Source organism: Larus michahellis, chromosome 29 (genome assembly GCF_964199755.1).
Source record: "Larus michahellis chromosome 29, bLarMic1.1, whole genome shotgun sequence".
In the NCBI taxonomy this organism is placed as follows: Eukaryota; Metazoa; Chordata; class Aves; order Charadriiformes; family Laridae; genus Larus; species Larus michahellis.
In genome coordinates, this window is record NC_133924.1 from 223,777 (window position 1) to 249,713 (window position 25,937).

Sequence of the window (25,937 nt, forward strand, 5' to 3'; positions counted from 1 at the left end):
GACCCCAGGGTGTCCCCTCGCTGTGTCCCCCCCTTGCGTAGGACACCCCTGCAGCTAAAAAGGTTGATTTTTCTCTTTCCGCGGCAGTATTTGGGTGTTGCCAGGGCACGAGGAATTCAGTCCCGTCAGCTGCCCAAATTCTCCGCCCGTCAGGCACCAGACAAAAGCGGTTTTCATTTCTCTCCACATGACACTTGTAGACTTCGCTTCGCTGGGCAGCGATGTTTCCCCCTGCTGTGGCCACGAACTAGAACAACGTTCGCCTTTAACATTTCTGATGCGCTTTTTGGGACACAAAAGTCTTTATTTTACCGTAAGTCCAGTGTATTTGGGAGTATTTTCTGATGATCACGTTTCTCCCTTGATCCCCGCTTGCTGTTTTTGACTTTTCCTCCGTCACCTGCTTTTTTACTCCAAAACACACACCAAGCTCAGGGCAGAAATAACTTGGGTTTTGGGCCTTGGGGACAGTAGCAAAATGCTACATCAATGAAACCCTATTGAAAATCAAGTGTTTGGGGAGAAAAATAAAAGCGTATCCTTTTGATTCTTACCTTTGCGCGCACACAAAGGTTGGAAAGTTCTTGCTGCGAATGGAGGAAGGATCAAATTGCAGGTACTTTAATTTGTGGTTTTAGTGCTGATAATAAACAAACACAGCTGCAGACCAGGGCTGTATATGTATTTTAATTAAATACAGAAGCTCTTTGTTAGCGGAGCTGCAGCTGTTGACTTCAAAGGCTTTTTGGCACAGACAGGGCAGGTTTTTCTGTTTTGCATTGTTGGGTTCTCGTCGGGGGTCTCTTTAGTATTTTTTTTGCAAATGTGAATAACGATGTAAATACCTCCCGTGGGACCAGTTTTGCCTCGCTGAGGAGAGACCTGAGTCTGTTCACGGTTTGCCGTGGAAAAAGCTGTACCCGGGTAAGGTTAAAAATCCGAAGAATTTAGAAAAAACAGTTTGCAAGAACAACATAGACAAATATGCACTTGTGGGAGGTTTTGAGAAGCAATAATTCAGAGTGGACGTGGGCAGGGATGTGGAAAAAGACAGAAAGGAGCTTTGAGGAAAGGAATTTGGAAAAATAAGTGCTGTGCTGAGCAGCGCTGAGGTTTTGGGGGGGGATTACGAGTTCTTTTTGTCTTTTTATTTTAGTGAGCAGAGGAGCATCCTGGCAAATCCCCGGGCTGGAGAAGGACCTGGCTGGTCCCTGCTGCGGTCTCAGGATCTTCTTGACGCAGCTCAACTTGGTGGCGGTGGAGTTGAGGGACACGCTCGTCCCCGGAGGGTCTTTTTGTCCCCTCCTCTGCGGCACCAGGCATGGCAGAAGCTCCTCATGACGCAGGTACGTGAGCACCAGCCCCTTTCTTAGAAGTTTTAAGAGCTGTGGGATAATGGTTTTAAATGGAAAGAGGGGAGATTTAAATTAGATATTGGGAAGAAATTCTTTCCCGTGAGGGTGGGGAGACACTGGCCCGGATTGCCCAGAGAAGCTGTGGGTGCCCTGGAGGTCTTCAAGACCAGGTTGGACAGGGCTTGGAGCAACCAGATCCCTGCCCGTGGAACTGGATGGTCTTTAAGGTCCTTTCCAACCCCAACCATTCTGATTCTAACTCAGACAACGCCTCTCCAGCGCAAACAGAGCTGGCAGCAGCCAGTAAAATCAAGGTTGGTTTGGAAAAACCAAGCAAGTCGGGGTTTTTTGAAGGTGGAACTCATGAAATCAAGTTTTCCTTCCTGCCCTGCATGTTAACCAAGTGAAGGGAAACACTGTTTTTTCCCTTGACTCTCCTGGGAGGAATAAATACTCAAGGTCAGGCATTTCCTACGGAATAACTTCACAGCATGAGCGGTAACTCCCTTCTTTCGCACGGGCTCCTTGCTTTTGTGCAGGTGAAGACTTGACTGCCGTAACGATGCTGTCGCAGCGGAGAGTGAAGGAAGAAGGGACCAGTAAGCACTGGGCTTGTTCTGGGGACATCGTTTTGGAGGTCGTGTCCAGGTGTAGTGTTACCTGGGCAGATAAAATTTAATTAAAGTAACTGTGGTGAGGGGGAGGAGGATGTAAGGAAGGCAAAGATGGAGGAGGCACAGAGCAGCCCAAGCTGCGGGTCTGGTTCCCATCTCTGGTGGTTGGGGTGGGGATGGAGAAGACACAGTGAGGTCAGGCAGCCCTAAAAAACACTTGGTAGCTGGGGAAAGCACCCCCCGAACTGAGCCTGTGCCCCACTGTGCCCCCCCTCTGCGCTTTGTGGCTGTATTTCAAGGTGTTGGAGGCACCACGGGGGGAATAGAAGAGCTGTGGGGATGTTTTTTGTGCCACGGCTTGGCCGGCCGTGCCTCTTCCACGCAGTTTGTCCCCAGGTCTCAGCCTCAAGTGCATTAAAGATAAAAAGGTCCCCATCGGAGTCACCCTGGTGGTAGCAGTGTTGTTTCTCGCCGTCATTGCCCTGGCGGGTAAGTGCCTGAGGATGGAGTTGTCCGTCACCAAAGTCATCTTCTCCCCCAGAGAAAACCCACCGGCATAAGTCACCGGGACATGTTCTGCTTATTTCCAGCTAAAAAATGCCCGTCTTGTCCATCCTGCCCCTCTCCCGTCCCTTCCAGCTGCCTGGAAAACGGGATCGGGTATGGGGAGAAGTGCTTTTACTTTGTGGAGAATGAAGCGGATTGGAACAGCAGTGAGATCTCTTGCCTTGCTCTCGGAGCCCATTTGGCCACCATCGACACTGGGAAGGAGCTGGTAAATGGGAAATCCCTGAGGAACTGGGGTGTCAATGGCTTTGGGGAAGCAGATTTGGGATTCCCGTCGTGTGAAGATACATGCGATACTTCCTTTTTTCCCCGGTAGGATTTCTTCCTGCGCTATGGGCGTTCCATGCACTACTGGGTCGGTCTCCACAGGGACGGTTCTGGACCTTGGAAGTGGCTCAACGGGTCTCTCTACAACAACTCGTACGTCCCGTCTTCTTCTGCAGAGCGTAACCATGTCCTGGGCTGCGATTCAGTGCAAGACGGCACATATATATATATAATTTAATGAGGTGGGAGCAATTAAACACCACTCTTGCTTGAGCTAAAGCACTTGGACCACAGCCAGTGGGTTTGTGTGATGCAGATGCTGGCGGGGGGTTGAGGACATCCCTGGATGAACCCCCCCCGGGACCAAGCAACTGAAAATACTCCCCCGTTGTGGAGCGGGGGGCAGTTTCTGTTCCCTGTGGGGCAGGTTGTTTGCTGGGAAGGGCATTCCCTGCTCCTCGCGGCACCGTTAACCCGTAAGGGAGATGCTCAGGCGTTGATCTGAGGCTGACACCAACCCGCGTGCTTTCCTTTGAGGTTTTTCTTCTGTTCTTTGGTGCAGGTTCGAAGTTCGAGGCAAGGGACAATGTGCCTACGTCAATCACGACGGGATCAGCAGCGACTGGTGCTCCCAGATGAAATACTCCATCTGCAGCCAGCTGCAAAAGTGTCCCGGCAGGAGCCAGAAGGATTCAGAATTCCTCAGTTTCACCTGAAACCTCCCCCTCAGCAGAGGAGATCAACCACAAGCTGCTATTAACCCTGCCCAACACAGTAGTGAGTGTCCTGGTAGTATGTATTTATTTTAATTTTAGCGTACAAAGGCAGAAACTCGTGACAATGACATGGAGCTGTAACCAAAGAATCTTTACTTTAGCCTGACCTCCGGCGTCTTTCTGGCTTTTGCAGTTGTAGAGAGACTTGGGGAATATTCAAGAGACTCGGAAAACTCTTTGCTGATTTTGGTGCCTTTGTTTTTTTGGTGGATTTGGAGGAGCTGAAACGCAAAGTGGAGAAAGGACAGAGAATTGCTCGGGAGAAGGCCCCAACCTTGGCACAGACCCACTGAACCGCCGCTCTGGGTTGCGTTTTGCCATCCCGGCGCCGAAGTTTGTCCCGTTGAAACCTCGTGGCGTTTCCTCCGCCCTTAAATCCCGGTGGCTTCTTTCTGGCAAATCCAGTGCAAGGGGGTGCTGCAGATGTGGGAGTGCAGCTTGCCCCTCCGAATCGCCCCACAAGCGTCCGCCTTCTTGGGACCCACCACCGGAGACCTAGAGCACGGTGACGGCAATCAGCCCGGTGGCCTGCGCTTGGACGCTGCCTTTCCACCAACAATATTTCCCTCCTTTGAGTGTGTTTTTCCCCCCTCCGCCAAAAAACCCCTGATTCGAGTTGGCCGTTGCCAGCTCAGCTGCGAGTGTGGGAACGTACCACCCGTTTGCCTCTTTTTTGGGGGGAAAGCAGAAGCGTTGGTGCAGCCCGTGCTCCCCCAAAAACTTATTTCTCCTCCTCCAGACCCCCATGTGTGTAATATTGGTCTAATAAATATTATCTCTATCAAAAACTGCTTTTTTTTTTTCTGTATGCTGGGGTCACTGCAGTTATGACTGCACCCCTGCATGAAAAATGTTGCCACTGGGGCATCTTCTTGCTTTTTAAGAGGTTGAAATTTCCCCACCTTTGCACTTTGTAAAATAGGAATAAAGGTTTAATTGCTCTTTCCCCTCTCTTCTCCCAGTTTAGCAGCCAGGCTGCAGAGACTGGACCCGCGTCGCTCTGCTTTAATTCGCTCCCATGAGCGTTGCTGCTGGTTCCGGAGGGATTTTGGGAGCAGCCGAGGTCTGTGGTGAGCATCGGGCTGGGAAATATTTCCCCTGGGACGTGGTTATGGCAACCCGCTGGTGAAGCGGAGCAGGGAGGCACTCACAGGGCTTTCTGTAAAGGGGATCCGTCCCGCCACGTCCACTCTTTCTCTCCTGACTGGTTGAAGCTCAGCCCCGTCCAGGCCATGGAGGTGTTTCCCAGCATCTCCCCGATGAAAGTCTGGGAGAGGAGGGATGGAGTCTCAGAGCCTGATCCCTCCCGTGGGCTGGGATGAGCTTGGCACATCCCAGCTGCAGACCGGGGTCTGGGGAGGCCACTGGGTGCTTTCAACGAGGGTGTGAGTGTGGACTGGAGATGACAGGGCAGCACTTTTGGGGTGAGAGCGGGGCCTGGAAGCTCATACGTGAGGCAGCGAAGTTTTTCCCTTCTCCTTTAATCTCCGTGTTCACATTTCTGAGGGATTTTTTTTCCCCCAAAATCCTGCCTGGCAGAGTGGGCTTGGGCCCATTGCAAGCCCCTAAGGAAAGCTCAGCCCCAGTCTGGAAGCTGTGTGGCTTTTTGTAGAAAGCAAAGCTTTAAAAAATAAATAATAATAATAATAATAATAATAAAAAGCCAAATGTAGGGGGAACACTGGAGCTCCCCGGCAGTTATTTACCTTCTCCTCCAGGCTCTCCAGTCTGACCAGTTGTGCTCGCCAGTACGCACAGTGCGCCGCCGCCGTCCCCCAGGCTTCGCTTTTCGTAGAAACCCAGTAGCACTTGGCTGCGAACGGCCGCCAGCCGGCGGGACAGAGCCAGCACGGCAAGGGGCCTGCAGCGGAGGAGGAGTGCGAGTGGTCCTTCATCCCCTGGCTGCCCCTGGAGCCTTTTCCTGCTGTTTGAGCCCCTCCAGGTGCATTTTTTTGGGAAGGTGGGCTGGAAACACCCCCGCCTTGGTGTGGGGGGAAAGCAGGAGGAGCAACAGAGGAAGGTGGTGAGGGCATGGGGTGGTACAGGGAGAGGGTGACGTGGATGGGGACAGAATTGGGGGGATTTTGTGGCGCTTTCCCCAGTGTTCCTGGTCTTGTTGTTCCTCTCTCCCATGTGGAAAGGGGACAAGAAGCCTCTGGCACCCTCAACGAGGTGGGGGGGTCTCCACGTGCACCCCAAAAGGTGATGTCGAGCCGCGGTACCTGCTGGGTGGTGGCTTCCTCGCTCGCACAGCTGCTGGCGAAGCTGCAAGCGGAAGCAATCGAGGGAGCATTTGGTCTGCGGGACGTCGGGATGTCGACTGGCGTCGGTCAGGCAGGTTTCCCAGGAGCACGGGGCCGTGTCCTGCTGCAGGATGGGGCAGTCCCCACCTGAAACGAGGGTGGGTTTGACCCGCGGCAGCGTGGTGAGACCAGAGGATGGAACCTGCGGGGTGAAACCCTGGGGCAAAAGCAGCCCTTGGGGATGGAGCAAGGCGCTGCCTGGGGTAGGAGTCTTTAGGGGGGGTAACCTCTGTGGTCTTTCAACCCCCATCCCAAGCACAAATCCAGGCTGGATGGGAGAGCAGCCCTGAGGAGGAGGACTTGGGGGTGTTGGTGGGTGAGAAGCTCAACAGGAGCCGACAACGTGTGCTGGCAGCCCAGAAAGCCCCCGGCAAGCACGGGCAGCAGGGCAAGGTGGGGGGATTCTGCCCCTCTGCTGCGCTCTGGCAACATCAGAGGGACACGGAGCTGTTGGAGCGGGGCCAGAGGAGGCCCCGGAGATGCTGGGAGGGCTGGAGCCCCTCTTCTGTGGGGCCGGGCTGAGAGAGTTGGGGGGGTTCAGCCTGGAGAAGAGGCAGGAGGGGTGGAACTCGGTGGTCTTTAAGGTCCCTCCCCACCCGGACCAGCCTATGGCCAGGACGGAGAAGGGGACCTGTGTGAGGACAGGCTCTAAAAACATATAAATCGGTGTCCGGGGGGGACGTGTTGGCAGCTTCGCCCCATCCTGCCCATCAGGGGCAGCAGTTGCGCAGGAGCTGCTCTCCACTAGGAACGCAGGAGAAATCGCTTCCGTCGCAGAAACCTGCCATTGGATTTGGGGAGATTTTTTTTTTTTTTTGCCCCGTTTTGGCTGACGGACCGCGCCACTCACCGCGTCGCTGCAGCAGCCACAGCACAACGCCCGCCAGGGCCGCGGCCCCAACCCATCCAGCTCCCAGCAGCGCCCAGTACCACCGAGGACCTGCAATAAGACCCATACTGGGACCGAGCAAGGAAATGTCTCTTTGGTGGTGTTTTTACCCCTTTTTTAACACCCTTTTTCCAGCGGATGCATCCCCCTGTGTCACTCCGCTTAACGAGGAAATCTTTCAAGCATCTGTAGGAGCGATGGAACCAAGAAAAACCACAAAACCTCTTTTCCTGCTTGATTGAGGAAGTCACGACAAGGAAACCCGTGAAACCTCGGAGCTGGGAGCTCTGTTCCTCTCCCCAGAGAAGGAAAGGACCCAAAGCCAAGCCCTTGAGATGCTCAAAGTGATGGGGAGAAGCCGCTCAGCGAAAAAAGGGGAGCGCGTGAAGCCCCGCATGGAGGGGTAGGGATGCCCTTGGGGCTGGCTGTATTTTTTTTTTTTTTTCCCCCCCATCATTTCCAAGAAAATCAGGCTATGGAAAAGAAACCTGCGTGCGCCGTTGCTCTGCCCCAGGCTGGAGGCAGGTGGCGAACCCCCCTTGAGAGCCAAGCGTTGGGTTTTGGCCGCCATCAGCTCAGGAAACGGATGGAAATGGCAGGGGAAGTCCTTTCCTCCTTGCACTTTGATGGACTCCAGCAGCCATCAGCTCCCCCAGAGCCCCCGCCCACCGCCAAGGAGAAGGACCCACCGTGCGACGTCACCGAGAACATTCACTTACCGGGACCCTTCCTGCGGCCACCGGGAGCCGAGCGCGGTGGCACATGTGGCTCGGCGTAGACGTTGGTCAATGCCACGGCCGGTCCCTGCCCTTGTGACATTAAATATGGGGCCACCAGAGAGTTCTTTTCCCCTTCGGAGACCAGCGGTGGGTTTTTGTGACTCGCGTCGCAGCTAAAAAAAAAAAACCCACCCCCTGCTTCGCTCTGCTCCTCCACCCGCCACGGCTGCCCACAAAGAGCTGTTTCCGAAAGCAGCACTTTTTTTTTTTTTTTTTTAAGGTGTTTGGGACAAAAAAAAAGGTGCGTGAAGGCCTTCTCCCACTGGGGAGAGCTGCCTCCTCCTCCTCCCAGTGCCAGGGTAGCGCTGTCACTCCCGTGGATTAATATATATATTTTTTTTTAATTTTTATTTTCCTACCCGTTTTAACCAGCGGCAAAGAGTACGGACGTGATGTGCCTGCAACTTTTCGGTTACCGGTTAATTTGGGGCGTGTTTTTTAGCGGTGCTTTGGGTCTCAGCGCTGTTCCCATCCCCATGGCAGAGAGGGAAGGAAAAACTCCCCTGCCCACATTTTTCTGCTTTCCCCAAATTCTCAGAAAATGAACCCAAACTGGGGCGGGGGCGGGGGGGGGGAAGCTGCTAGAAACTGCCCAAAAGGGGTAAGTGCAAAGCTGGGGGAACCTGTTTTTTTGATAAATCTCAAAAAAAAAAAAAAAAAAAAAAAAAAAAATAGGTGGAGATTTCTTCCCCAGTTGCCTTTCAAACTCCCGGTTTCCACGTCGAAGTGGAGCAGTCAACCGCGAGGTGGGGACCCATGGGACACGGTCCCCTAACAGGCCTTTCTGCTCTTTTTGCTCTTTCTCATCCCGTAGTTTAACACTTGTTTTTTCTCTCTGTTTCCGCATTTTCCTCCCCCATTAGCGCCGCTTCTCCCCTTCGCTCCACCCTCTCCCCACCTCTCAATGGGTCTAAATGTGCTTTTTTTTTTTTTTTTAATTATTTTTCCTCTTTTCTAGGTTACTTCTGCTTACGGACAGGTTGAGGGCCACGCAAGCCATCTCCTCTGGGGTTCGCACCGTCACCAGGTTGGTCCCCGCGTCCTCGTCCTGGATGTTCCGGAGGGTCAGGGTGCCGTTGGGTTGAATGTCCCCCCGTTGCCCGTACGTCCCGTCCACCTCCCAGAAGATGCTGCAGCTCCATTCCCACCAGTCCTTGGCTTCCCCTGTGCAACCAGCCAAGGTGTAGGTGAGGACAGGACAGTTCCTGGGGCTGCTGATGAGCTCCCAGGTGATGTGGATGAAGTCCCAGCCCGAGCTGGGGGTCCGCAGGGAGAAGGAGAGCAGCGCCGTCTGGTTGAGGTGGGCCCGGACAGGGTTGCTGGAGAGGAATAATGGGGAGAAAGTACCTGCATGTGGAAAGGAGAAGCTGTCCCACCTTGTCCAACCTTGTCCCACCTCATCTATAAGGGCTCTGTAAATCAGCAGAGTCTTTGTCTTCCTAAGACTAGGTGGTTTTCTTTGAAATTATCTTTCTTTTTTTTTTTTTTTTTTTTTTTTTTTTGCATTTTGGGCAGGCTCAGCAAGTATTTGCTTCCCAGAAAAACCTTCTCCTGGGCTTTCCCAGCCTGCTGGTTGCTCCTCCCCACCTCTCTTGGCATTTGGTGGATCATCCCCCAAAGCCATCATTACCTTGTACAATCAGAGTGACCTGCACGATACGTGCCATGTCCAGACCCTGCACCATCAACTGGTAAACCCTGGCGTCATCTGCCCGGGCGTCCTGGAGCACCAGCGAGACGTTGTCACTGATATTTGCCCTCGGCTTGTAGAAATCTTCCACCTTCATCCTATGTTGGCACCGTTGCCCGGTCTGGTAGCACCTTTCCGTGGTGTAAATCAAAACTGGGTGAGCCCTCGTCAGGAAGCTCCATGTGAGCCGGTAGAAGTCCCAGGTGGATTTGAGGAGCTGGAAGGAGACGGGTAGGATGGCTTTATCCCTGGGGGAAATCCAAACCGGGGTCTGCAATGAGGCCACAGAGATGGTGGCAACAGCACCTCTGGGTGGGGAAGGACGAGAAAGGAGATGGTGGGTGAGAACTTCCCATGGATGCCTTCAAGTTATTGCCAAAAATCTGGTTTTAGGGCCCAAAATCTGCAGGAATATTTTCCACCCGGGTCAGCTCATGCCTCGGGGCTGCCTCAGATGGACCAAGTGTCAGATGCACAAGGTGGGACTGAGCAATACTTATGTTTTCCAGGTGTCCCCTCCAATTTCTTCCTCCTCCACTGAGTCCCAAGGGATTTTTGGGCAGTGACAAACTCTCCTCCTTGCCAAGGATGGATTAGATAAATGATCTTTGCTGGAAATTGTGAATTTACCAGAGCAATTTCAGGGTTTTTTTGAGACACTTGAGCTCACGTTGGCTGCACGGGGCTTCTTCTGCATCCTCTCCGCCTCAAATATTGCACTGGAGCAAGGAGGCTGGTGGAGCAAAGGGGTAGAGAGGGATAAAAATCTCCTTTCTGGTGGAGACGACCAAAAAAAATTGACGGAATCATTGACTGGGAGAAGGTTTCCATGGAGAAGACGTTCCATGAGTCTCCATGGCTGGAGAAACGTCCTACCCAGTGATGCTCTTCAAGGAGAAGATGGTGGAAACCTTCCAAGTTCTCCCTCCTCCACCTTCGCCACCACCCAAATCCGGTCCCCGACACCCCTCTGCTCAGCCATGAATGCTGAGAAGAGGACGACTCCCCCCATCCCGGCATGGTCCCAGCACCGGCTCATCCCCCTCCTCAGCTTTTGAGGAAGACCCAAATATTGTCTTTGAACCTTCTCCATCTCCTTTTTGAGCTGGAGGAAAAAGCAACACAAAACCCGGTGCTGGCGTCTGCCCTTGCTGTCTGAGGGGACGAAGGATGTGGTTTTTCGTGACAACCACACTCTGGATGACTCATTGTGCCCCCACTGAGAATTATCATGAGAAGTTATCAGAAAAAGGGCAAAACTGGGGAGAAAAAAGACTCACCTCCAATTTTTTCCTGCTTCTTCCTCCCCTGAGGTCCATGGCCAAGACACTGGAGTGGGAAGATCCCCCTCGTGGGTGGGTTTCCATCGCCGTGTGGGTGGTGCTGGTCCTACTGGTGGCCTTGACTGGTGAGTCCCATCCAGACGTTGTTCCCCCCCCCGGAAGGATCCAGGCCAGGCCCCTCTGTTTTGGGGGAAGAAGGGGGAATTTCAGGATTTTCCCAGCATCAAGTGATGTTCACCAAGTGCCAAGGCCACTGTGGTGGGGGGAAAACCCCTTTTTTTTTTTGGCCCTAAATCCAGTCTCCTCGCTCAGTCGCACCATTCCCATTTCCAAGAGCATCATCCCCATTTCCCCCCTGCATTTTGCCAGAGAAAAAAATTAATAAATCCCATTTCTCTGCTTTTTTTTTTAGGGCTCACTCACTTTTTCTTTTCCAGTTATCCATTTGAGGTCCCATTTGCCTTGCCTGGACTTCTCCCAGTGTGCCCAGTTGCCCGGCTCATTTTCCATGTCTATTTAATTTTTCCATTTCTGTTTCATTTTTCTATTTTTCTATCGTTTTTCAGAGGTTTGAGAGCAGCTGGGCCACCGGTCAGGAGCGCTGTGGGGCACTGGGAGCACCGTGGGTGGACGGGTGAGAACTGGGTTTGAGCCCCTGTGCTGGTCGGGGCTGGTAGCAAACACGAAGAAAAAATTAAAAAGAATTTAAAAAGGAGGGGAAAATACAAAAAAGGGGAAAAAAAACCAGATTAAAGGCTTTTCCCGCCTCGGATGGGATTTCTTAGAGGGTCTCGGAGATGCCGGCAGGAAAAGCACTGCCTTTCATTTTCATTTTAATTTTTGGTTTTAATTTTGTTGTTTGGGTTTTATTTTAATTTTGGGGTTTTGTAATAACTTTCTTTTTATTTTTTCTTTCTACGGTTTTATTTTTATTTTTTTTGTTAGTTTATTTTTATTCTTTCCCTTCCCCCCCCCCACCCCCCACAGTTTTTGCGGTGACCTGCTCTTCCGCTTTGCTTTAAAGCGTTTTCTGCACCCTGGAAAAGCAGCCGCTCCGGTGGCATGTGACCATTGCTTTAAAAAAAGAAAAGAAATTAGGGGTTTGGGTAAAAAAAAGTGGATAACTTAATCGCAAGAACACTATTTTTTTTTTTTTTCAGTATTTTCCCAGTTGGATGAATTATTTTGATTTCTTGGGGGGAGTGGGGGTTTTGATTTGTTTAATTTATTGGGGCTGTGGGTTGGCATTGGAAAAAGAGATTTTTATATATGGTTTTAAATATATATATAAATTTATGGTTTTTATATATAAATATTTATATTTTTATTTGTATATATTTATGTATAAGTAGATGTATCTATATATTTTTAGATATTTAAAGTTTTCTCCTCCAATTCAATTTTTCCTGCAGTTAAAATTTTCTCCCCCCAATTAAAATTTTCATCCTCCCAATTAAAATCCGCCCCTTCCCCCCCCCGCAATTAAAACGTTCTTCCCCCAGAAGGTAAATAAAATATAAAAAAAAAAATATAAAAAAAAAGAAATATTTTTCTATTTTATATATAAATATATATTTATATTTTATATATATATATATTTTTTTTGTATCTTTTTTTAAGGGCTGGAAGGAACCTCATCCTTTTGGGTTCCCCAACGCCCCGGCGCAGCGTGAGCTCCGGCACGCAGCGTTTTCCCCTCCTGCACCCCAAAAATAAACATTTTTGGATAATTTGTCCTCCCCATCTTAAAAAAAAACAAACAAAAAAAAACCAAAACAAAACATACAAACAAAAAAACAAGTAACCAAACCTGCTGGAAATCAGGGAAAAAGAGCTGAGTCGGGTGCGGGGGGTCTGGGAGGGAAATCTCGGCCAGGCAGCCCCTTCCCCCCCCCCCGCCCCGGAGGATCCTCATGAAAATCCCCCAGAAAAAAAAAAAAAACCCAAACATGAAATTATTTACATTTCTTAAGCCTTTTTATTTCCCAGTTCTCGTGGCCGGAGAGAGGCGCGTGGCGGGATCCTGCGCGTCCCGACGGCGCGGCTCGGGGTGAGCTGGGGGGGGGACGAACACTTTAACTGGGGGGACAAAACGAGAGATTTTTAATTGCAGGCGGATTTGAGCTGAGGGAGAAAACGTAACTGGGGAGAGAAAAGGTTGGTTGCAGGGAGAGAACTTGAATTGGGGAGAAAAATCTTAATTGCAGTGAGGTTTTAATTCCGGGAGAAAAGTTTAATTTGGGGGGCGGAAAGTTTGGTTGCAGGGAGAAAACTTTACGGGGAGAGAATTTTAATTTCAAGGCGAAGGAGAAGATTTTAATCGGGGGGGAGAAAACTAATTATGGGGAAAAAAGCTTTAACTGGGGGGAGAGAACTAATTATGGGGAAAAAACTTTAATTGCGGGGAGAAAGTTTTGACCGGGGAGAGGAAGTTTGACTGGGGAGGAGGGGTGTGGAATTTTAATTCTGGGGAGAAGACTTTAATTACGGTGAGATTTATTGTGTGGAGATTTTGAACCACCAGCTGGAGCATTTAGAGACACACCGGGACAAAAAGTAACGTTTTCTGCAAAGATTTCCCACCTCCGGGAGGCTGAGGCCCGACAGCCCTCATGACACCTCTGAAACTCGGCAGGCGAGGCCCCGGTGGAGGCGAAACCCCCCCAAAATGAAGGAAACGAGGGATTTTTCCAGGTTTTCAAGTGCGGAAAGGAGCACAGGGGCAGGTAACTGGAGAGCGATGAACTGACTAATTGCTGTTTTGTTCCAGTTTTGGGTTGTTGTGTTGGGTTTTTTTACTACTTTTACAAGTTGAGAACAAAAACCAGCTGAGCTGGGGGAGGGGGGGGCTCAGAGAGACAAAAAAAAAAAAAAAAAAAGCTTTTTCTACCACTTCCCTCAGGGGAAAATTTTTGTTGCTCAGCAGGTGGGATTTTTGGTGTAAATGCTCAAATTTCAGACATTTTGGGTTATTCTCATCCGCGATTCATCCTCCCTGAGGCACTTGAGCCACTTCTGAGTCATTTTATTTTTTTCCCCCCAAATATCCTAAATTTCTGCTTTATTCTAAATGAGAATAAATAAATTTTTGACCAGCTGAAGTGTTAAAAACACCAAAAAATAAGTGGGATTTAGGTCCAGTTTAGACACATCGGCAAAACACTTATTAATCTCTGCCTTCCCTTCAGCACTTTTACTTCTCCCGGCTCTTCCTCCCACCTTCATCATCCTCCGGTAGAAATAAGGTAGAAAAGGGCCTTTTTGGGTCTTTTCCATCATCTCTCTCTCCGCAGCCAGGGACTAAGATTTGGGGAATGGTGGGTTTTTTATTTTTATTTGTTGATTTTTTTGTTTTTTTTTTTAATTTTTGATTTGTCGATTATTTTTTTTAATTATTATTATTATTTGTCATTTTTTTTTAATATGGCTTTTTAACATTATTTGGCATATTTCTTTTCTCACTTTCTAATACTGTTTTTGCGTGGGGAAGAGGGGGAGGAAGAGGGGAAAGGAAGGGTTGTCCCATGAGATTTTGATCCTGTGACAGATGGGGCCAAAGAGGGCGAAGCTTAAAAAAAAAAATGGGTGAAAACGATGAGATTTTTGCGCAAAACCTTTAGGAAACAGCGTTTTCTTTGCTTATGCCGGGGGGAAAAAAGAGGATTTTGTCGATCACAAGACCCAGAGTTGGAGTGATCAGGACTCGGATCCTTTTCAAGACCCAAAATGTCTCCAATTAGGTGGAAAAAAAAAGTCCACTGAGCTTAAATAATGACACAGAAACCTGAAATTAAAACATAATTTTAATTATGGTGAATTTAAATTAGTTTATTTTAATTTATTTTAATTATGGTGCATTTGAGAGCAGGAGTTTACACCTGGAACTGGGGAGAAGACAACATTCCCCTGCTCTAAGGAAGACTTCCCAAAAATAATAAAAAAAATATATAATTTTAGTCCATATGAAGAGGAATTTTTGGTGTTTCTCCCCCAAAACAACAGTGAGTCCCCGTGGCGTCGGGAAGAGACGGATCTCTCATCATTTGGGCACCAAATGATGCTTCTCCTTCAGGAAGGCTCTTCCCAAAGATGTTTTTGATGGGCATCACCCAAGTCGCTCAGATGTGGGGCTCGGCACCCCCCACAATGGCTCAATATGGGCCACTTGCGTTAAAAGTCCTCTTCATCCTCCAGCAGATGGAGGAAAAAGCACCTTTTGGGCCACCAGCCTGGACCTGGGGCGTGTTGGTCCCCTGGGCGCCCCCCGTGAAGGCGTTGAAGGTCTTTCTTCTCCTGCAGGTCACAACCTTGAGATGAAGGCGGAGGCGCGGGTGGCCTTTCAGGTGACAATGGCCGTGCTTTTCATGGCTCTGCTCGTTACTGCCGTCACTTTTGCAGGTGAGTATTGAGGTTTCCATCTCGTGGGGAATGTCTCTGAGATACTTCGGGTGGTTGTGCAGGTGCCAGACCCACCTCCATGCTCCCAACCCGAGCACGTCCTCTCCAGGAGAGGGGCGTTTGGGTGAGCAGAGAAGCCTTTCTAAGAGAAGACCAAACCCATCTCCTCTGTGTAGGAGCTGATTTCATCTAGAAATCTTTAAAAACCCAACAGAAAGTGCTGTTTCACGCATACGGTCATCTCAGCTGCCCCAAAGGTGGTTTTTTTCAGAGAAGGGGGTGCCATTTCTCCTCTGCTGGTCCAAGCAAGAGATGTTGGCCTGAGTTCCACCAAGCCAAGAGTTCTTCAGGAACAAGAGAACTTTTCTTTCTCTCCTTTTCCCGGCGCTACTTTTGCATTGATGACAGAGAGCGATAGCAAAGGGCACATTTAGGGATGGGGTTATTCTGGAAACCCTCCTAAAATTTGTGTCTTTGAAGGCCACCACCCTGTTTTCTTCTCTGAAGGTAGAGCACCCCCATTTCTTGTCCAACGCCCCGAGCTGGGCCATGATTTGAGATGGTTTCCTCCCTCCAACCCACCCAAGATTTCTCTCCGTGTCTCGATTTTAATTTTCCTCCCACTCTTGAGATAGATGCAAGACTTTTGGAGGGCGTGGGGTGGAGGATGACCATCCCATTGCTCTCTCGATGACAGCACAGGCTTTTCACCCTTGGTCCCCCCCCTGTTTTCGGTGTCCCTTCGACTGGATCGGGTACAGAGGAAAATGCTACTATTTTTCGGAGATTGAGGGGAACTGGACATCCGGCCAGAACAACTGCTCAGTGCTTGGGGCTTCCTTGGCCATGCTCGATGGCGTGGAGGAGTTGGTAAGGAGACACGAGGATGTGCTTAATGTGGGGGAAAAATAAAAGCCACCAACTTATTTACCAACTTTTGGGTTTTCTGACTGTTCTTCCAAGCTTTTCCTTGGAGATCTGGGGTGAGGAGGTGTGGAAAATGGTTTTCTTGAGGGTAGGTCATCATGGGTCTCTTCAAATTTCTCTCTAAAGCCAACCAATGCAAGACCGATATCCAAAAAAACCCCTTTTTCTATGTAATAATCAAGTTCTGCCTTAAAGACGACCCTTTTTGGTAGCAGATTGAAAGGTTCAAGCACCAAAAGAGACTTAAAGGAGTAGGAAAAAGTAGTAAAATGTAGATTATTGGTTGGGAGGAGGTTTCTGCAGGTGGTGGAGATGTCCCAAAGCCCCGTGATCTGCCCTAAAACTTTTCTCTCTCCTCTTTTTCAGAGCTTTGTGGTGAGATACAAAGGCACCTCAGAGCATTGGATCGGCCTTTCGCGGGGAGATGGGGAGCAACCGTGGAAATGGGTGAACAACTCGCGTTTCTCTCACCTGTGAGTCCACATTTTTCATCGGAATGTGTTTCCTCAGCCCCAAAAACGTGCATTTCTGAGGTGGATCCAGAGGTAGCAACAGGACCAACGACATTTGGGAAAGGCAACACCCCGAGTGTCCATTTTTCCCTTTGATTTGAGAGGTGGTTTTGGTGGTGGAAAAACAGTGTTTGTTGGATTTTTATTTTTTTAAATATTTTTAAATATGTTTATTTTTCCTGCAAAGCTTTCGCTTTCTTACAACCAACCCTGCCAAGATAGAAATAGTTCAGCATCAATATTGGCATATCGATACCCACGAGGATGCCTGATAATTCGAAGCCCAACGTGTGATTCTTCTCCTTTTTCCTGTTCGCCCCATCTAAGGTAGGTTCTCTCATTTCTCCGTCCAGGTTTCGGATCGGCGGCGGTGGCCTCTGCGCCTACGTGACCGGCGACGGGCTCAGCTCCTCCCGCTGCAGCGCCCAGAGGAGCTGGGTTTGTAGTAAAGCCGAGTTGCAGAATCCCAGGCAAAACAGGACAAAACGGGCTCAAAACCTTTGCGTCAGCTCTTAAGAGGCTGTGGGAAGCACTCCTCCAACCCAAATACCCAGTTTCGTCCCCCAAAACCAAAAAAAAAACCCAACCTCAACCCCCACCACCACCCCAAACCCACAGAAAAAGCAACCTTAAAGGGGGGGAAAAAAAAAAGCCTATCGCCAAAAATTGCAGAATAAGAACCAAAGTTACGATGTGGTTGCGTTTCCCAACCCAACTTTGCCCTCCGAGCGACGAGGAATTTGTGGTGATTACCCACAGCACCCCAGTAATTAGTTATTCATGATTAAACGCCAGAGAGAGAGGAAGAGGCACAGCCGAAGCGACGAGGCCGGGGAGGACGTCTTGGGGGGTGAAGCTTAGCGAGGTGCCTGGGGCCTTGCACGGTGCGACCCGAAAAAGGGGCAAATGCCATTGGATTTTTTGCTTTTCCCACTTCTGGTGGAGTTAAAGGAGCAATGTTCAGGCTTGGCTGGGGGAGAAAAGCCTTTTGCCACCCTCCGAGTAGGTGGAAATGCTGCAAGGCTGGAGGACGCTTGCAGGACCTCTGCGGATTTGGTGCTCTTGTCTCCGGGAAAACCCACGGCGGGACGTGGGGGCTGGGCTGGAGGAACACTTTGGGTGTTTGGATTTAATGTTGAGTTTGGGGTCCCGTGTGGGGCAGCCCTGGGAGGGGGTGGGGGGGAGAATGTAGGGGGTCTGGGGCAGACCTGGGGGGGTGCTCATGGGGGTTTTTGGGGACCAAAGAGGTGTAAGGGGGCTGGGGAAGCCTTTGGGGAGCTCATGTGGGTCAGTCCTGGGTGGGGTCGTGGCTCTTGAGGGGGGTCCCAAGGAGGTGTTGGGGGGCTGGGACAGCCTTTGGGGTCCCATGTGGGGCAGTCCTGGGGGTCGTTGTTGGTGGTTGTGGGGCTGGGGCAGCTTGGCGGTGGGTCAAATGGAGACACCTCCTCCTTATAGCAAAAAAATGTAAAATATTTATTATATTCTGAGCACACTTATAATCAATCGCACCTTAATTTACTCTGATCCTGAGTGTGGGGAACAGCAGAAGGAAATGGCAGGGGGGGAAGCGAGAGCAAGCACATCCTCCTGATGACAAAAATCAGTTTTAAAAACGAGGTAGTGGCTGGTATTAACAAAAAAACCTGCAAGAATTAAGATTTTTTTAATTAGAGTTGGAAGCCCAGCACTGAGGTCACTAAAGAAAACCTTCAGTGGGGGCTGAGTTTGGGAGGAAAACCCAAGTTTTCCACTCAAAACCAGCTCGGTTAACGAGTTTTGGATGGATTTAACAACAGTGGCTTCCAGATGAGACAAACCGCACCGAGCTTGGACCCAAAACCCCCTGGATATAACCCAAAAATGGAGACATCTAAGATAGAGGTGTAGGACCATGAGCTGAGGTGGGAATGACTCCAACACCTGGAAGAGTTGAGGAAGATCGAGGAGTGTTTCCAACCTGGGGAACAACCAGCTTCGGGGGCGGGGGAGGACACGTCACCCCCTGGGGGACAGTTTGATGGTGGAGAGGAGGACGCAGAAGTAGGGGAAGACCTTCTCGCCACTGAAGGAGGCCACGGGGAAGGTGAAGATGCGTTGGCGGCTGCCGACGGCATAGAAGGAGACCTGCCCCACCTCATAGTCCAGGTAGACCCCGATCTCCCCGTTGAGGAGTGGGACAGAGGTGTTGGAAGGAGCCGTGAGGGCCACGCAGAGCTCATCGTACTTCTGCAAGCCCCAGATCTCGGCGTTGGGCTTGAAGAGGATGCGGCCTTTCCTCTGAACCGACTCGCGGGCCACCCCAACTGCCCAGAAGCGCCCATTGGCCTCCACCTCCCAGTAGTGCCGGCCCGAGGTGAAGCCCTCGCTGCCCAACATGCACGGATCCGTGTCAAACTGGCCTGGACCCTCAGGCCACCGGCGGCCAGGTCTACCCCAGGTGGCCTCTTTGAGGTCATCAGAGAGGATCACTTCGGGACCCGCTGTGGCCGGATCCAGGGTCACGTCCACTGGAGAGCGAAAGAGAGAAGGAATCAGATGCCAAACTGAAGCACAAGAGGACTTGTACCCCCCCAAAATCCCCCTTCAGTGGTGACTTCTCAAGGAGGAAGGGAGAGGAGTGGTGAGGGTGGAGATGGAAGAGCCAAGGGATGGGGGTTGGAGATTAAGGATCTCCAGGTGAGGTTGGACATGAAAGAGCCAAGATGCGGGTTAGAGATAATCTCTAATGGCCATCTCAAGGCAACCCAGAAACCATCAGGAATTGGCACTTTGCTCCTCTCTCTCTGCCCTTTGGTACCTTCAAACTGTTTTGCCGTGTGATAATCCAGGGCAAGATCCCACGTGCGTGGCCGCGGTTTGAGGAAGAAAGCCATTGCCCCCGCGATGTTCTCCCCTCCTGGCTTGAGGTGCAGAGATGGGAAAGAAAATAAAACCAAATTATTATCCTGCAAATGGCCCCATTTCAGCTTTTCACCCCTTTTTATAGGTTCAACCACCACATTTAGTCAAAATATGTGAAAATAAATGTCAGTCTTTTTCTGCAGTGATTGCAAAGGAGCTTGGTTCATTATGGGAAGACCCACGGACATGGATGAAATGTGTTAATTCCCTGATGACTATGACGGGAACAGGAGGAGCACGTTGGGCTGGACCTATCCAGCTCCTAGAAATGATTAAACCCTAAAATCTCTATTCCTCGTGTTGGCTTGGGGCACGAATCCTTCTTACATCCATCCACATTCGACTCCAACAAGGTTTAGTGGAGTGAGAAAAATCCTTAAAATCAAGATAAGCCGAGTCCAACTCTCTCGTGTCCAAAGAAATCCTGCGAGAGGTGGAGAAATTCACCGCTGGCCCCGGGGGAAAATGTGGACGGTGGAGATAAGGGCCGGCGTCGAAGGGCCTCGAATCCGTCCTCTGAAACCCGATGTGGGCTTTTGAGCACAAACAAGTGGTTGCCAGGGGTAAAGGGCACTGGAAGTTAGTAATAAAGCCCAAAAATAGTTGAATAAACAACGCAAGATGTTCAAAAATAAACATGTTGCTGCTTTTCTGTGTGCTTTGCCCAGCAAAATGGCAGAGAGGGAAATTAAAGCAGTAGGTGGATGAGAAAAAGTGTGTGTGTGGGGGGGAAAATCACCCTTAAATTAAGATATAAACAGGAGCTGAGCTGTTTCTCACCCAAATTTCCCCAGCAGGGGCAGATGAGAAGCAGATAATAACCATGATCAACCACTGCAAACCACCCTTAAATTCGAAATAAAGCTCCCGAGGGCAAAGCAAGGATAAACCCATTTTCCTTCTCTTGTTGACGGGATGGGGAGAGTGCTCAGAATCCCCTCCCCCCGGCCCCCCCCCCCAAAAAAGTAGCAGGGTGATGTAACCCACACGAAAGCGCTGGGATTTTCCCTGTTCTCGCACCTTTAAGGGTTTTCCTTGGTGGCACCGGCGCCGCTTTGGGGTTCCTCCAGCTGCTTTTCCTCCACCGGTGGCTTCTCTGCTTGGGATTTTTTTCCCTGTCTTGTTTTTTGGTTTTTTTCCCCCCTCTTTTAGGTGTTTTTTTTTACCCTCTTCTCTGGCACAGGCTCAGCAAAAGCTCGGTCCCGTCTCTGCCTCTGCCAGCTTTTATCGGCCGGGGAGGGAGGAGGTGTCCAATCTCCCGCCCGCAGACGGGGCTGTGAAGCGCTCGGATGCCTCCTGCACCCTCTGATTGTGCCTTCCCCCCCCACCCCCTTTCAGGGCCATTTTCTTTCTCAATGTCAGGGAGGGAGAGAGGGAGGATGGGAAAAAAAAAAAAAAAGGTGGTGCAAAAAATGTGCATTATTGCACCACAAGCACAAAATTGGTTAATCCTACCCCCCAAAATCTGGCTGCAGCTCCTCCCACGCAGTGGAGGGGAGCTGATGGAAGCGGTGAGCCTGGAAACGAGACAACCTGGGGGAAATAAAACATGTTATAAGCCATCCGTGTCCTATGGCCCATCAGGCCTCTTCCCCACACACTCTGTCCCCCCAAAATGGTGGAAAGCCAAAACTACTTCAGTTTCTTGGTGGAAAAGCAAAGATAGAGCACCTGGTGGGAGCAACTTAAAGCGAATTAATTCCTGCTTTTAAGGGAAAAGGCCCCCCAGAGTGCTGCCCAGGGGGGTCCTGAACCCCCTTTTTGTCCCTTCCCCCCACCATTTTCAGGGTATTTGGAGCATCCCAAGCAGGTACAGGGTACTTGGTTGCTTCCCCTGCCATGTTACCCTGTAAACACCCCCTGTGCCAGCATCCCTCTCCAGTGTTTTGAGAGAATTCAGAGGTATTTGGGATGAACTGAGAGGAATTTGGGGAGGAATTGGGAGGCATTTGGGGAAATGCGGTTATTTTGGGAATAATTGCAGTATTTGAGGAAGACTTATTTTGGGAGGAATTCAGAGGTATTTGGTGATAACTCAATTATTTGGGGAGAATTCAGAGGCATTTTTTTGAGAATTCCTGGGTACTCAAGAATAATTCAGAGTGATATTATGAGGCATTCAGAAGCATTTGGGGCAATTCAGAGATATTTTGTGAGAATTCAGAGGCGTTTGAGAAAGAATTCGGAGTTATTTAGGGACAATTCAAAGGTATTCGGGGAAAACTTCGTTATTTTGGGAGGAAAAGGAGGCTGCTAAACGCACGGCAACAGCAGGCGCAGCCCCCAGCCCACCTCCAGGCACGGGGAGACCCGACCCGGAGGCCAAGAGCGGACCTGGTTGAAAACTGCACCGCCAGCCCCCTCCAGGGTTGCCCGACAGGCCGGACCTGATTGAGAACCCCCGCAGTCGCCTCCGCCGCTGGAAGCGCTCTCCCGGCCCGGCGCCCAAAGAGCCGAGAAATGGGTTTATTTCGCGCCTGGACAGAGACAGGCGCTGCCTGGGAGCCCCGCAAAGCTGTCGCGTCCTGGCTTAAACATTGTAAGCGTCTATAATTTACAAAAATCGACTAAATTAGCATACTGTACATAGCACAGGCGGCTCCTCCTATTGGCTGCTTGTGCTCTCGCTTCCAATTATAACGAGCCAAATTCACCTAAAGGGCACATTTTATTTTCAGTGCTAACAACCAGAAGGTTGCGATTTTAGTGGCAACTGCAGTCACCCCATTTCGGTTCCTCAAGTCTTTTTGCTCTCTATGCCGATACAACACGCCTCTTCTCTTTGACTGTGCAAGCTCTTTTCATCCTTAGCAACAACTTCTTTGCCTTCACCGGAGGCATCGAGCCGGGCCGCACGTCGCCCGCCCCACGATGCGGATTCCAGTGTCCCGGAGGGCGGCCATCCCTCGATGCAGCTTTTAGCGCCGCCCCGCTTCGCCCCTTCCTCGGGGCAGTTCCTTCGGTGACACGGGCAGGGCTGGCCCTCGGCGCAGCCCTAATCGCCGCCTCGCACCTCCCCGTCCCTCAGTGCAGCTCTTTTAACGGGGTGAGGCAGCAGCCCAGCCTACGGGGTAGCTCTTTTCGTGATAACTTCTACTTCCCTCGGTGCAGCCCCGTTCCTTGACGCCTCGCCACCGGGGCAGCTCTCCTAGCGATGCCCCAGAGCCGCCACCCGCCAGGTGCAGCTCCTTCAGTGCCGCCTCGCCTGCCCCGCAGCGCAGCTTTTATTGTTGCTTCACACCTCCCGCCCCTCGGTACCACCCAGTTAGGCGGCGGTTGTCCCTCGGTGCAGGTCTTTTAGTGCCACCTCACCCTCTTTCCATGCAGCTCATCGCCGCCTCACCCGTTCCTCCGTGCAGCTCTTTTAGTGCTGCCCCCCCCGGTGCCTCCTTCTACGTCCCAGCCCTCGGTGCCGCCTTGCCTGTCCCTCGGTGCAGCTCTTTTAGTGACACGGGGCGGCGGCCATTCACTGGTGCGTCTTTTATTATTCCCTCCACTCTCCCCACCCCTTCCCATAGCTCCTTTTAGCGCTGCCTCATCTCTCCCCTTCCTTGGTGTGACTCTTCCTGATATCAGCCAACCACCCCTCCGTGCCACCCCCTCTGTCGCCGCCCCGCCCACCCCTGGTGCGGGTTCCAGTGTCCCGGAGGGCGGCCGCCCTGCTTCGCGCCTCGCTCGGGGCAGCTCTTTCGGTGACACGGGCACGGGCCGGCCCTCGGTGCAGCTTTTACGATGCCTCGCCATCGGTTCAGCTTACAGCGACATGGGGTGGCGAGTACCCCCGGTGTCCCCTTCTACGTCCCACCCCTCAACACAGCTCTTTTTATTCACCCTTTACATCTCCCATCCCTTCACGCATCTGTTAATGCTGCCTCACCCTCACCATCCCGTGATGCAGCTCTTTTAAAAATGCGAGGCAGCGCCCACCTCCCCGTGCGGCACCTATTCACACCCCAACCCTTCTCTCGGGGCACCTCTTCCAGTCGCTCCCAGCAGCGTCCACCCCTCGGTTCAACTCTCATCGCCGCCCCGCAATCCCCCTTCCCCTCGCCCTGGGGGTACCGGGGAGCAGCTCCCCCGCTCCGGGCGCGGCCCCGCCCCGTGTCCAGCTCCTCTGCTGAACCCCCAGCGGTGGCTCTTAAAAGAGCCTTTGGGTTCCACTTTTTATCACTCCATCCACCACGCTAAGACTCGCCTGCAACCACCACCACTGCCGCAGGACCCCCGGCCTCCTCTGCGCCCCCGGCTGCCACCTCCGCTTTGCCTCTCGGTCTCCTCGGCTTCTTCAGCCGCTGCGCAGTGGCTTTAACAACACGCCTCCGCCCCTTCGCCTTCCCGGCTGGACTCCGACAGGCTATACCGGCTGCCCCCCCGCGCGGCCCGGCTCTCTCTACTCGCTCCTTACCGACACGGCCAAGGCGGAACGACCCGGCGATGCCGCTGCCCGTCACCCGCTGCAGAAGCCCTTTGTCCAGTAAAGAACCGAGCGCCGCCTTCAGGCGAGCCCCATTCCGCACCACGTTGTAACCCTCAACGGCGAGAACCTTCTTGATGAAAGCGAGGGAAGCACCTTTACGGCCAGCAGCCAAATAGACAGCGTAGAGGATGAGGTCCGACAGCGGCGCCCGCCCGCGCTTCTGCGGCAGCGACGTGGAGGGCCGCGCCGCGGCTTTGCGCCGCGGCATAGCCCGGCTTCCAACCACTGCTCCGCCGCCGCTCCGCCTGCCTCGGCCACCACCGCCCGACTGCGCGACAGCGCCCCCTCGCCGGGCCCTTTATATACCCCCGCGCCGGACGCAACCGAGGCAACGTCCCCTCCGCGCGCGTGCCACCCCCCCTCCCCTCCCCGGCGGACGCCGCCGAATCAACCCTCCGCGCGCCTCCCCCCCGACACTGCCGCGGCCAAAACGGGCTTTTCCCCCCTCAAAAAAACCCCTCGCCCCAAGGGAAGCGCCAGAGCGGGTTCACACACACGCCCCGCCACGCCTCTCAGTGTCCCCGCGGCCAGGCCCTGGAGAAACTGTGTTAAAAAACCCAAACAACTCCTAAAATGTTAAAAATTGTCCCCCAAAAGTCAAGCAGCTGCCACACGTGCTTGCCCCAAGGCTCTGCAGCTCTGGGAGCTGTACACAAACAAAATTGCGGCTTAAATAAAATGTAAACACTAATTTATTCCTATGCGTATGTATATACAAACAGCAAAAAAATTTTAGAAAAAGTAATTTATAGAAAAATATTTATATCTAGCGCGGCTTTAGTTTCTCTTTTTGTTGCCAAAGGCTCTCATAGGCTGAAATTCCTCTTAGAAAGGTCTAATAAGTATCTGAAGCAACAACTAATTAATTAAAACATATTTCCTGTTAATTACAACCTTTTTTCAACCACTTCTTAGAAAAAAATGTGCTTGAAAAAATAAAAGATAAATAAAAAGTTTGGGATTTTTTTTTCTTTTTTGCTGCCCAGAGACCCGCCGCGAGAATTTAAACTTTGGGGCTTATTTCGGGTTGGTTCCTCCTGTTTCGTCCCGCCTCGCTGCACCCGCGCTTTGCCCCATCGCAGCCTCGAGGCCCCCGACGCGGGCACAAATAGTGGGAAAGGGGATCACAAACGTCGCCTCCTATTGGCCGCCGGACGCGCTTAGGCTTCCTATTGGCTCCGCGCTATCAACCAATGAGAAAAGAACCTTCCGATCCGCCGTGCGGGGGCGAAGGTGAGGACCCCGCCTCCACTCGCCCCTCCCACAGGGGCGAATCTGGGTCTATTAACGGGTTTTTTGCAGAGCTAATAAATATCCGGTGGGTTTTTGCACCGTTTTTGTTTATTTTTGCCCCCGTTGCAAGCCGGGGTTGGGGGCTTGGCAGTGCCTCTGCTTTCCCCTGAGGAAGGGGATGTGGTTTTCCTGGGGAAAAGCCAAAGCTGGTAATTTGGGGCTCAGCGACCTGTGTTTTTTACAGCCTTGTTTGGGAATATTCCATTTATTTTACAGTTTTATCAGCCTTATTCATAACTATCATAATTGCTGATTAGTGTCCTCTTTTTTAAATTATTTGTATGTGGGCTGTATTCTATAAAATGTGAAACTTCCAGCTCAAAAGCACTCATTTGGTTTGGTTTTGTTCTCTGAATTAATTTATTATATGACTGCATTAACATTATTCCCTCCTGGGATAGGAGTTTGGCAGCCTCATCTTAAAGCTGCTCTAACACCACCTCCAGCCACAGATCCTGCTAGTTCTTATTTTTTACCCTCTGCTGCTTATTTTTCACGTCTGACTTGGGTGCTGAGGTTTAGCGGTGGGATTTTATTTAACTTGAAACTCCTCGCTCAGCTTATTGCTGGTGACATGGCTAATATCTGCCTGAGCTCCGCAGGGACGTAGCAGGAACTCCGCTTACTCCTCGTATTCCTGTGTTAATCCCTGCTTTCTACAGCCACCCTCCGGCCACAGTTTGCTTTCCCTGGGTGCAGCCAGAGTGGTAGAAAAAACACCTCGCAAATAACTCACCTCTCCCAAAGCGATCTCCGCCTGTGTTCCTTGCTGTCCTTAAATCCTTACTGGCCTTGACCCTGGGGGTTGTTTTATCGCTGGGGTGGTTGTTTTATCGCTGGGGTGCTTAGAATGTGGGATAAGCTCTGCCTTGCTTTTGACAGTGAGGATCCGGATGCCAACGCCAG

General features: G+C 51.3%; 4 protein-coding genes across 6 annotated transcripts; 1 reads left to right on the forward strand and 3 right to left on the reverse strand.

Annotated features, from left to right (window-relative positions):
• Positions 1-195: 195 nt before the first annotated feature.
• On the forward strand, positions 196-17,500 carry LOC141735093 (uncharacterized). The gene is made up of 20 exons (XM_074567538.1): positions 196-313; positions 1,157-1,346; positions 1,895-1,954; positions 2,366-2,458; positions 2,560-2,744; positions 2,853-2,956; positions 3,366-3,508; positions 6,907-6,959; positions 7,286-7,545; positions 8,509-8,577; positions 8,821-8,893; positions 9,194-9,471; positions 10,554-10,648; positions 10,974-11,157; positions 12,513-12,573; positions 13,159-13,249; positions 14,823-14,921; positions 15,619-15,791; positions 16,215-16,321; positions 16,714-17,500. The coding sequence occupies exons 2-20, from the start codon at positions 1,322-1,324 to the stop codon at positions 16,874-16,876; spliced, it is 2,316 nt and encodes a 771-aa protein (XP_074423639.1). The 5' UTR covers positions 196-313; positions 1,157-1,321; the 3' UTR covers positions 16,877-17,500.
• Positions 4,616-8,384, reverse strand: LOC141735176 (uncharacterized). Of its 2 annotated transcripts, XM_074567763.1 has the most exons (5): positions 7,491-8,384; positions 6,733-6,822; positions 5,802-5,969; positions 5,286-5,560; positions 4,616-4,846 (listed from the first exon to the last, which is right to left on the reverse strand). In XM_074567763.1, exons 1-5 carry the CDS (start codon positions 7,588-7,590, stop codon positions 4,727-4,729), a joined length of 753 nt encoding a protein of 250 aa, XP_074423864.1. In that variant the 5' UTR covers positions 7,591-8,384; the 3' UTR covers positions 4,616-4,726. The 2 variants fall into 2 exon arrangements, with proteins under 2 accessions (XP_074423864.1, XP_074423863.1); XM_074567762.1 differs by lacking the exon at positions 6,733-6,822 and having other exon boundaries at positions 5,286-6,024; positions 7,491-7,600.
• A 490-nt stretch (positions 17,501-17,990) lies between the features above and the next one.
• On the reverse strand, positions 17,991-25,932 carry LOC141735214 (butyrophilin subfamily 1 member A1-like). 2 transcript variants are annotated; one of them, XM_074567840.1, is made up of 4 exons: positions 25,768-25,932; positions 20,282-20,794; positions 19,158-19,260; positions 17,991-18,867 (listed from the first exon to the last, which is right to left on the reverse strand). In XM_074567840.1, the coding sequence occupies exons 3-4, from the start codon at positions 19,231-19,233 to the stop codon at positions 18,356-18,358; spliced, it is 588 nt and encodes a 195-aa protein (XP_074423941.1). In that variant the 5' UTR covers positions 19,234-19,260; positions 20,282-20,794; positions 25,768-25,932; the 3' UTR covers positions 17,991-18,355. The 2 variants fall into 2 exon arrangements, with proteins under 2 accessions (XP_074423941.1, XP_074423942.1); XM_074567841.1 differs by having other exon boundaries at positions 19,158-19,256; positions 25,768-25,890.
• LOC141735218 (histone H1.2-like) lies at positions 22,837-23,946 on the reverse strand. Its single transcript, XM_074567844.1, has one exon. It carries the CDS (start codon positions 23,944-23,946, stop codon positions 23,446-23,448), a length of 501 nt encoding a protein of 166 aa, XP_074423945.1. The 3' UTR covers positions 22,837-23,445.
• Positions 25,933-25,937: the final 5 nt, after the last annotated feature.